General features: G+C 35.0%; 1 protein-coding gene across 1 annotated transcript; it reads left to right on the forward strand.

Annotated features, from left to right (window-relative positions):
• Window positions 1-770: 770 nt before the first annotated feature.
• LOC140742108 (putative uncharacterized protein C3orf49) lies at window positions 771-8158 on the forward strand. The gene is made up of 5 exons (XM_073072927.1): window positions 771-934; window positions 4775-5235; window positions 7477-7607; window positions 7699-7809; window positions 7967-8158. Exons 1-5 carry the CDS (start codon window positions 801-803, stop codon window positions 8156-8158), a joined length of 1029 nt encoding a protein of 342 aa, XP_072929028.1. The 5' UTR covers window positions 771-800.
• The last annotated feature ends 4092 nt before the right edge of the window (window positions 8159-12250 follow it).

The following is a 12250-nucleotide window of genomic DNA, read 5'->3' on the forward strand; positions in this document are numbered from 1 at the left end:
TTTCTAAAACTTACTGTTTTCATTGTGCAGAAGTTTCAGGAGTCATTGATCAATCAATCTGTAGCTTCTATGGTCTGAGATCATCAAAAATAATGCCATTTTAAGAACTTGGTGGCATATATGATCTGAGAGGGACTGGTATAAAGATTATGGATACTAGAAAGCAGCTTGATGATAAGGTTCCTGTTCTTAATTTTTATTTTAAATTGCATTTAACAAGAATCTATTACTCAAATATTATCATGTTAATACTTCAATAGCAACTGATTTTAAAGAGTCTGAATAAAGAGCTAATGTGAGGTGTTTTGAAGGTACGATCACATTAACTCAAATTGCAGCTTTGCACTTATTAAATTTCTAACTGATAGAAGTTAGTCAACAGTGCAAACCATGTTACGCAAATCTACATACTATGTATTAGAATATGTAAAATGAAATATTTTGGTGAACCTTCTTCACAAATTCTAGTGCATTGCTCTGGCCATTTTCTGTTCCTGAGAAGGTAAAATATCTTTAACAGTTGGTCTGCCTTCTGTATCAATTGTCTTACTTGCAGTACCTTACGGAATTTCACAAAGTTGTGTCTGATTTCTCATCCGCCTAGTCTTACTGCCATCCAGTAATCATGCTAATGATGCACTTCACAAATGCCAGCGAATAAATCTGACATTCCATAAATGACTGCTGAGAAACTTGCGCAAGAACACAGTAATGACTTAAGTATTTATCCATTTCTCAAAGGGTTTATCATCAAGCACAAAAAGCTTTGCTTCAGTTTATAGCTGAACTCCATTAGCTGCATGACAGCTATGCATAAAAATCACATTAGTTGCTTTCCTTCTCAACAAGTTTATGATCAAAATCTAGACTACAGTGAAGATCTAGCTGAAGGAGAAACAGAAGCACTTGAACACAGAGATAAAGGAATTGTGAGGTAAGTATCCAGCCAATAATAATGGTTAAGTTTTGAGAAGTCCTATTACTGCTGTGCTGGTAAAACTGATTAGAAATACTTTAGTTTTAATGTGCACCTGTACCATTATCTACTTTGCTACTTCAGATTAACCTTAATTAGCATCAAATTTCATTGTAACTTTATATACAATGTATTTAAGTGTATTTTTGTGAATATTTATATTTTCATATTATTGTGAACTATATCCCGTCTTACTCTTTAGTGTTTAGAACTTGCACCAAAATATAAATGACTTATTTTATAACTTCCTATTTTAATAAAATACCATAATGCACTAAAATAATCCACTGTACTCGAATTGCTGCTCCATAAATCTGAATTCAGTTCTATAATTTTTGAAATCAGTCCCTTAATGTTGCTAAGTCCAGTCACAATCTTGAAATATTTAGTAAGTTATAATTGAACTTCTGTCCATAACATATGAGAAAGTAGCTATTGTTTAATCTTTAAGCAGAATCAATCTTTGTAATTGCCAGTTTTAAACATAATATTTAGAAATGTATGCCAGAATTCTGATAATCAGAATTGTGTGGTCACAGTAACGATGGGGAGTATTTGATCTCTACTTGTTCTAATACAAAACAAACCAACTCTCCCTATTCCACTACATTCTCTCCATATCTTCCAAATGCTTTCCTTTTAGACAAAGTCCCTATCCCCCCCACCTGGGTTACAAACACATGAGTAATGGGCATCCTTACATACTAATGAGCTCCCATAAATACTAATAAACTCAAATGAGAGCTAGTCTAGGTTAAGTCCTGTTTACATGAAATTTCCCTGAAATAATCATACATCATTGACTTTTAAGAACAAGCTGCCAGTTTCACTGTGGGATGCCACTTAAGAGGGTTGCTTTGGAAATTGACTAGCAGTCACTTCTATTTATACTTGTGCAACAATTCCTATTGAACAATGTGACAAAAACTGATACATCAAAAGCAGCCACTGAGTGTGGGACATCTTGATTCTGTAGCATTGTATCTAGTCAGGGGAAGACAATAAATCAATGTTAATTGGTTCTCATCAACAGCATTCATTGGAGATATGGTTTCTGTATCAAGTGTTTTTTGTGTATTTTCTTACTTTTGAACAAAATTGACACAGATGAGTGTAAAAACTGAACCTATCTGTAACCCAGGAATAGACTGGATTCATCCAAATCTCTTTAAGATACCGCTGTGCCCAACAGTTTGTGGGAACTTAAAGGGAGACATCGAGGATACCATGCTCAAAGTGCATTCCAGAAATTAATATTGTATAAAATAATTTTCCTCATCTTTATTGGTTGTTTTATCAATCACCTTAATCTTATTGTTGGTATCGACACTGATACAAATAGTATCTTTCTGTTGATCTATATAATGATTCTAAATAAATCCTTGCAACCTCCTATTTCCAAACCAACTTCAGCTTCTCAAGTTATTCACAAATAACTATTTGGAACTGTTTAAAATTAGTTTAAAACCCCTTTCACACATATGTCAAAGTCTTCACATCCTCTTATGGTGTAGTTCCTGCAACCAAAGAGAATATTCCAGATGTAGCAGAACCAGTTTTTTTTATAAATATTCATCATGATTTCCTTGCTATTGTCCTCCATGCGGCTAAGGATCCCATGTGGCTTTATAACCACTTTCAACAAACAATGCACAAATACAGCCTTATCTTCAGTTCTGTCTGTCATGTACACTTTTTAGAACTGTCTATATTGCCTCTTCACACTCCACTTACCAATCATCACACTTATAAATCATAAGAACTTCGGCAATTGCATATTTATGATTACTAAAGTTGGGATGTTGTGTTGAAGCAGTACCAAATATTGATCCTGTCTCAAAGTATTGTCTACAGTTCTGGTTGCCACCTTCAAAGAACAACGTGGTAACATTAGAAATAGTGCAGAATAGCTTGACATAGAAGGCTTTACTCATAGAGAACTGGGATAAGTTGGGTTTATTCTTAATAGAATGTAAGAGGCTGCGGGTGACCTCAGAGGTTTATAAAATTGCGAGTGGCAAAAATAGGAAAGGTGGCCAGAATCTTTTTCCTAGCTTGGGGAAATCTAAAACTGGAAATTGAAAGGAGATATGAATGGCAAGTTTTTCAGAGACTGGTGGATGTATGGAATGAGCTGCCAAAAGGATGTGAATGTTTAAAAGGAATTTGGGGAAGGAGAAGAGGGATATGGGTAAAATGCAGACTAATGGAAGCAGCATAGATAGGCAGAACAGTTGCATTGATGAATTGGGCTGAAGGGCTTGATTCTGTGCTATATACCTTTATGGCTGCATCATAAGAACTTCCCAGCATTAAATTTTATTTGTTCTTATCTGCTCTTCTAGCAACCCATCTATAAATCTTGAAACTGATAATCATCCTCCTCACAATTCACTATATCTCCAAGTTATGTATCATCCACAGATTTGGAAATTGACCCCCTGTACATACATATTTTATAAAAGAAAATCAGTGGTCATGGTACCAACCTTAACAACTTCACTGTTCCAATCCAAAAGGCAACTTTTCACTATTATTCTCTATACAGTATTCTAATTTTCCAGACAAATGCTACAAACTTTTTTATTCCATGGGTTTAGAATTAATGACAAGCTAATAAGGTGACAATTTGAATGCATATAAACTGTTCTTCCTTCATCAACCATTTCTGTTACCTCATTATACATTTGTTTCAAATTAGTTACATGATTTGCATTTAACAAATCTATTCACAACCAAGGGTTGCTAATTTTGTCCCTGATTGTTTCATTTAATCTATGAACCTACAGTACGTCTACATTTAAAAGATTATCAATATGTTACATCTTTAAACCAAAAAGAATGACACTTCCTAAATTAATGAGTTTGCTTAAGGCCTAGTTTTCTATATAAAATCTTCATCCATCACATGAAACTTTAAAATTGAGGAAGAAATAAAATGCCTGAAAGGCAATGTTTTAGATAAAAATTCCCTCCAAAAAATATTACCTTAAAATTTTGCACTTGTATTTCACACAATTTCATGAAATCTGAGAACCAACTTCAAGTCCCAATTAGAAATATTACATAATGAATCACTATTAATAACTGCTCATTAAAATTCATCAATATAAATATAACTAATCATCTGAGTTTTAAAGTGAATTTAAGGGTTGACTGGTATTGTTTAGTTTTAAAAGAGAACTGCATTTGGCCGATCGTTACTCCCAACTGTATAGGAAAGCAGAGTTTCCAATTCAATTACAATTTGTTCAAGCTATTTATTACCAAATCTTCCTTGTTAAGTTCTCCATTCCATCACACCTTTTATACCATGATCAGAGACAGTCCAAGACGTAACTCTACTGATCATGAGCAGATTAACAATTTTCCTCTTGAATACAGCAATGATAAAATACTCTACTCAATGTATTTATTAAAAATTGAATAAGCATTACTAACAATTTTAAATAACAATCATAACTGAGATAACTGAGCTCCTGAGAGCCAAGCATTTCCAAATTATTTACTTCACTCACTAATTAGCTGCTTAGATTCACACTATTATTTTTAAAAGGCAATTAAAATATAAACACCTCTGCAGATTTTCTTGTGAGATAAAAATCCTAAAGTATCATAGAAATAGCAGGTGAACATTGTGCATTGAAAGTGAAAGTTCAATATTTAGCTGGTTAACTGCAAACAATGAAACAATTAACTTAAATTAATAGAAAGACTTCATTGAAAATAATGAAAGCGACAATGTTTAGAAAAGTTGGGAGCTGACTCCTGTTTATTTCTACCTACTATCTTGTGCAGGTGGCATAGAGGCACATCTACCAGTGTAGTCAAGGCTCCAATTTTAGTTCCGGAAGATGAATTATCCACAGAGAAAGGCTCAGAGTACAGTGAAGGCAAGAAAAAAGGTCTCATCAGTAAAGTGAGAAAAACATTAAAAGGGTTTGTGACACATCACTACCAACACAAACAGTTAAAGAATCTTGACAAGAAACTTGAAAGAAATTGCAGAAGTGGTATTTCGAGAACCAGGAACATCCCACGACTTCCAGTACAATGTTATCGTTTTCTGAGAAGTAGCAAGATTGCTGACTCACCGCAGAAGTTCCTGGAGAATAAAACACCAAATCACCTCCAGAACACTGATTCATTCTTATTCAGATCCATAGACAACAAACCTTCCACAACATGGGCCAAACAACTGGCAAATATTGATGAAAATAAAATATTTGCAACATTCAAAGCTAAACTACAAAAGTCAGGTTTGTATTCAGGTTTACAGAAAAACTAACAATAAAAAAGAGGAACTAATTTTACATACTTTTATGTAATTTTATGTATTTTCTGTCAAGAAATACATTAATACAAGCCTGGGGCAGGTACATACCTGCTGCACTTCTGAAATTCTCAGTTAACTGCTAACTGTTAACTGCTGTCTTTAGTCAGTATTGTACCTTGGAGCTGTGGTATTATGTACCGGTAGTTAAATACCAAAGTGGCTTTGGTTCAGAGAGAAACACTAAAATGGCACTTTCTGAGATGTGCTATGTTTTCCCTTGTGGGGTCACAATTTTGCAAAGTAAAAGTAAGTTAATCTTAAAGATTTAGTTAAGATCTTACTGTACATGTTTCATTTACATTTAAAAGGCAAAGTATTCTGAAATTCCACCAACTGATGGTACTGCATTCATGATTGCCTTTGATTTTTGAGTACCACTGCAGCACACTTTTTAAGTCATGTCATGGACCTTCTTTCGTATTCATTATGAACTTGTATCCACAAGAATGACAACAGAGTTTATTAACTTCTTTATCTTGTATCATTAATCCTCTTCTCTTCAGAACCCAACTGCAAAATTCAAATCACAGTGTACTCTGCAATCTGCAGTTCATCGCTGACGCCACCAGATGCCAGACTTGCACACCGGGAAATCTGTTTTACTGTCGGCTAATGGTTCACACATCACTTTAAAGCCACTATTCAAAAATTCTGTTGAAAGAAGTTTCTCACATCACTGAAATATACTCATTAGTTATTTAAACTTTCAATATCTTTCCTGAAGCAAATCTTAAGCACTGAAGGATGCATTTTAAGGCATTTCAGTTCAGCAAGCTGCATGGTTCCAGAATGACTTTCATAAAAAGCATTTCCTTTATTGCACATCTAAACTAAGTGCAAGTCAGCATTTTAAAACAATTGGAAATTGCATAAAAATATTTGTAAAATGCAGATTTACAATATAAGGAAACACATGGCATCAACGCCCTCACCTCCAATTCAAGGATTTCCTATAACGACATACATTTCCATTTAACTTGTTCAAACCTGTAAGCCCTTTGCCTACTATTGCTAGGGGAGAAAGGACTAACCCTCTCAATTCTTTTCAGCCATTTAATTAGATTATAGTTAATGGGCTTTTAAACTCCATTTACCTTTGCTTCATATTCCTTTCCATCCTAACCAACAAGATCTTTTGCATCATGCCCATGATATTGTTATTTGTTATAGTTAAAATTCATTTAGCAAAGGTAATCAGAGATCCAGTCATCATGTGTACATCCTGATAAGAGTCCTATTACAAATCTTCCATCAGTCCAATGAAAGATTCGCACTATTTGCAGTTATTTTCTTTCAAACCCTTCTAGATTTCATCCTAACCCGAAAGGTGATCTCTTCCAGCCCTAGAATACTTGATGTTTTTTTGAATTCCTCCAATTCTAGTCTACTGCCACCTTCAAATTAACTACACACACCATCAATGCCACCCAAGACCTCAAGTTCTGGAACTTTCTAACTTTCTCTTCTGCTCTGGCCTCTGTCTTCCTTATGATAGTTTAAAACCTAGCATAATGATCGTTTTAGGGTAAGCTTCCAGTATCTCTTCATGTAGATCAATGTCATAGATGTCCCTGTAAATTAATTTGAATGTTTTGCTCCATGAAATAAGCCATGAAAGACATTATTAATATGCACTTCAACCTCTTGGGGGGAAAAAAGTTCTGAATTTCCAATGTTTATTATGCAATAAATTTATTTTTTAAAAGTTGGATGTTCTGTATTCTATTGCACAGATCTAAAACTTAGTTTAACTTGGAAACCTAATAAAATTCATGTATAACATGAACTTTTGCACCCATGACATCGCCCCTAAAATGCTGAATAAAATAGTTGCATAGGAGTACACTTTTTACACACAAACTCACAAAAATTGATCTTGATCTGGTTAACAGTTCTCATTAAATTTATTAGATTAAAAGCTACTATGCACAGTAGATGGCCTCCAGGTATCTTAAGACATAGGAGCAGAACTAGGCCATTCAGTCATTCAAGTCTGCTCCGCCATTTCCCTCTCAACCCCATTCTCCTGCTTTCTTGAGGCCCTCTTGAGCAAGTTTCTGAAATCTTTAACCTAACTTTGACAAATTGAAAAATAATTTGCATTGATCAATGGACCATAGAGATTTACTAGAGATGTATAAATCTGAGGTAACTTTCTTTGCAGCAAGAATCCAGGTTGATGTGGATGTTGTGGAGGCAGAAACAGCAAGTATTATTGGCAACAATCTAATCGTAAGATCACGTCGCATGTCCCGTCGAGTGTCTGTTACAAGCCTCTCTGCTGATCAGCAAAAGGTTTGAATAATTTACATATCAGCATAGAATATGAGGCATACAAGTATTTTTTTTATCTCCTAATGATAAATTCATACTAATTTCATTTTAGGTAGTCAACACAAACAAAAGGCAGTATTTAAAAATATTCAAGAAAAAGAAAAAAGATATGGTTCAAAACAGACGACATTCCTTTTTAACAATAGGAAAGCTTCAAGCACAGGTAAGCATTCAATTTTTCCAAATGCATTATTTTTATTTTGCATGAAGCCATACAATTACGCAAACTGTTATTAGATCAGATTTTATACATTCATGTATCTTAAATCCAGAGTGGTAATTATTTCTCTTATCAAAACTTTAAAACTTTTTCCAATCAGGTAAATGATTTAATAGAAACTGCTTCAGAAAAATCAATGAAACTACTGGCTCAAAGGCATGCAGAACTCCAGCAGTGTGAGTATTTGGGAGATGAAATTCTACAATCATCAAAACAGTTTCAGCGAGTTTCTAAGAAAAGTGCCCGAAGGTACAAATGGAAGAAGTGTTTACTCTGCAGATGTTGCTGCTAAATTAATTTCTTATTCTTGTGACACATTTTTGGAAATAAATTTCTCTATTCTTCGCTTCAGGAGCACCGTCGTGATTGGTGGCATAGTGGTTAACTTTCAGATAAATCCATAACTCTGGATAAATGATTCAGATCCATGACAGTCGTACAATCAGAATCACGGTAGTTAAAATAAAATAATTAGAGTAAGGAAGCTAGCTTTAGTAATGGAATAAAGCTACCAGATTGCTGTAAAAAAAAAGCATCTAGTTTACTATCAATGACCATTAAAGAAGGTATTCTTATATGGTTCTACCCTACTTGTTGTTAAGTCTTTACACCATTGACTTGGAATATATTACAATTTCTTCATAATGATTTTACTTAAACTTCAAGTGCCTACCTAACTGTACTAAGGTACTACCATTACCAAAAGGAGTGCACTAATTTAAGTGGCTCACTTTCTTTCAAGCAACGAAAGGTGCATAATAAATCCTGGCTTTGCCAATGACATCCAGATCCCCATAATGAAAAAATACATTAAATTAATATACAAGGTCATACATATAGATTTACTATTCAAGTAGTATGATTAGGCTATAGGTGAATCAGAAGCTATCAACAGAGCTTTCATATAATCAAAGTTACAACAATGCATTATTTTCACATACAAACCCCATTTCCAGAAAAGTTGGGATATTTTCCAGAATGCAATAAAAACAAAAATCTGTGATACGTTAATTCATGTGAACCTTTATTTAACTGACAAAAGTACAAAGATTTTCAATAGTTTTACTGATCAACTTAATTGTATTTTGTAAATATACACAAATTTAGAATTCGATGGCTGCAACACACTCAACAAAAGTTGGGATGGAGTTAAAATAAGATTGAAAAGTGCACAGAATATTCAAGCAACACCAGTTTGGAAGACTCCACATTAAGCAGGCTAACTGGTAGCAGGTGAGGTATCATGACTGGGTATAAAAGTAGCATCCATCAAAGGCTCAGTCTTTGCGAGCAAGGATGTGTCGTGGCTCACCCCTTTGTGCCAAAATTCGTGAGAGAATTGTTAGTCAGTTCAAAAGGAACATTTCCCAACGCAAGATTGCAGAGAATTTAGGTCCTTCAACATCTACAGTACATAATATTGTGAAAAGATTTAGAGAATTCAGAGACATCTCAGTGTGTAAAGGGCAAGGTTGGAAACCACTGTTGAATGCACGTGATCTTCGAGCCCTCAGGCGGCACTGCCTAAGAAACCATCATGCTACTGTGACAATTATAACCACCTGGGCTTGGGAGTACTTCGGAAAACCATTGTCACTTAACACAGTCCGTCGCTGCATCCAGAAATGCAACTTGAAACTGTATTACGCAAGGAGGAAGCCATACATTAACTCTATGCAGAAACACCGGCGAGTTCTCTGGGCCCGAGCTCATCTCAGATGGACCGAAAGACTGTGGAACCGTGTGCTGTGGTCAGATGAGTCCACATTTCAGCTAGTTTTCAGAAAAAACAGGCGTCGAGTTCTCCGTGCTGAAGATGAAAACAACCATCCTGATTGTTATCAGCGAAAGGTGCAAAAGCCAGCATCTGTGATGGTATGGGGGTGCATCAGTGCCCATGGCATGGGTGAGTTGCATGTATGTGAATTGTATGTAAATTGACTCTGAGTCATATATTAGGATTTTAGAGAGACATATGTTGCCATCAAGGCAACGTCTCTTCCCAGGACATCCATGCTTATTTCAGCAGGACAATGCCAGACCACATTCTGCACAGGCTACAACGGCGTGGCTTTGTAGACACAGAGTGCGTGTGCTTTACTGGCCTGCTGCCAGTCCAGATCTATCTCCTATTGAAAATGTATGGCACATCATGAAGAGGAGAATCAGACAACGGAGACCACGGACTGTTGAGCAGCTGAAGTCTTATATCAAGCAAGAATGGACAAAATTTCCAATTGCAAATCTACTACAATTAGTATCCTCAGTGCCAAAATTATTAAAAAGTGTTATTAAAGGAAAGGTGATGTAACACAATGGTAAACATGCCTCTGTCCCAACTTTTGTTGTGTGTGTTGCAGCCATCAAATTCTAAATTTGTGTATATTTACAAAATACAATTAAGTTGGTCAGTAAAACTATTGAAAATCTTTTCTTTGTACTTTTGTCAGTTAAATAAAGGTTCACGTGAATTAACATATCACAGATTTTTGTTTTTATTGCATTTTGGAAAATATCCCAACTTTTCTGGAAATGGGGTTTGCAAATTTAAAGGAACAACTTTTGACCCTTTACACAAGACAAAACTGGCAATCTCAGCTTTAGGAAACATGTTGTACAAGTAGATTTGGTTAGAATGAAAAGATAATGATTAGCTTTATCTGTTACATGTAGTGAAATGCGTCGTTTGCATCAAGTCAAATCAGTGAGGATTGCACTGGGCAGCCTGCAAATGTTGCCACTCTTCTGGCACCAATGCCCACAACTCATAACCCTAACCATGTGTCTTTGGAAGCACCAAGAGAGAACCCATGTGGTTATAGGGAGAACATACAAACTCCTTACAGACAGCAGTCAGAATCGAACCCCAATCTTACAGCTGGCACATTGTAAAGCATTATGCTATTTGTCTATGTCAATTGGAACAAAATTTCAGATATAAGTATTTTAAATACTTGCAAAGTAACATAGCTTATTTTAGGAAATGTCAGGTTTTGCCTTCCATATCTATTTTAAAAAACTATGATATGTGCTTTTTTAAAAATTCTGGGCTGATCTAAACAAATGATTGTGTCATAAGTCACTGTATTAAGGTAGATTACAAAAAAGATGCCTCATTATGAATCCCATACAGAAATGTTGCCACGACAGGTTTCGTGTTAACTACGTCATTTACTGCAACTTCAGAGAGCAGATAGAAGGTATGTTGTATAATACTAACTGGCTTTCTCGCAGTTTGTATTCTGGGATGGCACTGTTTATGTCGGCAATAACGATGATTAAAAAGAAAAAGCAACAACCGACTTCATGTCTTTTCTTAAGTATATGATAATGCTATTTGTTCACTGTATTAGTAAAAGAAAGAAAATTTTCAGGTCTTTTTCCTGGTTTGATGTTCTCATTGCAAGGTTGTTATATTCTCAACTATAATAAGATCATTAATCATAAACAGAAAGCAAAATAGATAAAGCAGTTAGAAAGAAGGTTTTGACCAGAGAGAAGTAAGAATAATTTTTTTTGCAGTATCCTATAGGTTAATCCTTAAAAATGAAAAGGCATTTTATTGATCACAAACAAAATAACATTAATCGCTGACTTTCATGCATTAATATAACTGTTACTGATTTTCAAACCTAGGCCCCATGAGATCAACAGAAATTTTCCTGCCAGAGAATTATTGATTTTTCCCGAGACTTGCAGGTTACATCTAATAGGAGACAAATAGGTCCCGAATGGTGCTGGACCACAGAACATGCCGAACCACAGAAATTGTTCCCAATCACCTTCCTTCTGAACAGGAGAACTACTCTTTTCAGTATAAGACTTCCATGGGTTATGTGAAGGTTCAATTCCTGAGAACAGTCAAAAGCCCAAAGCTTCCCTACTTCAGAAACACATTCAGCTGAGATCACAAAAGCTGTACTGGTAGGTTTGTTAGATACAGATTAGCACAGATCTTAGTTATTTTAGATCTTAATCAGATTTAACTTAGAATTATTTAATAAGCACAAATCTGTACTATAGATCTAAAAGTTGCTGGTGCATAGGAGCCATCAAACCGCAGGGTGCCAGATCAAAGAGTTTCAAATTGTATTTTGTTTGAAGTTTATGTTAAACAAATTCTTCAATGATTGTATTGTTGACTTATGAATAGCTGACAGATCCCAAAATCACTACCACATGCCAGTCTATCGTATTCACATATATAAACTGATTCAAGTCATTTTACTAATGCTTATAAAATGACATACAATGGAGTTATTGTTAGAACAATACAAGTGCAGAGGAGCCAGACAGGCCACCAATTCTGCACACCATCTAATGGCTTTATCTTTAGTTTTAAATTTCACAATGAAGAGTACAGAGAAACAAAGGACAAAGCAAA

Source organism: Hemitrygon akajei, chromosome 19 (genome assembly GCF_048418815.1).
Source record: "Hemitrygon akajei chromosome 19, sHemAka1.3, whole genome shotgun sequence".
In the NCBI taxonomy this organism is placed as follows: Eukaryota; Metazoa; Chordata; class Chondrichthyes; order Myliobatiformes; family Dasyatidae; genus Hemitrygon; species Hemitrygon akajei.

Excerpts from the sequence above, each read along its gene's own strand:
- LOC140742108 (XM_073072927.1), top strand. The coding sequence starts at position 801 with ATGACAGCTATGCATAAAAATCACATTAGTTGCTTTCCTTCTCAACAA. Across the intron at positions 7,608-7,698 it reads TCTCTGCTGATCAGCAAAAG|GTAGTCAACACAAACAAAAG; the intron begins GTTTGAATAATT and ends ATTTCATTTTAG. Across the intron at positions 7,810-7,966 it reads TAGGAAAGCTTCAAGCACAG|GTAAATGATTTAATAGAAAC; the intron begins GTAAGCATTCAA and ends TTTTCCAATCAG.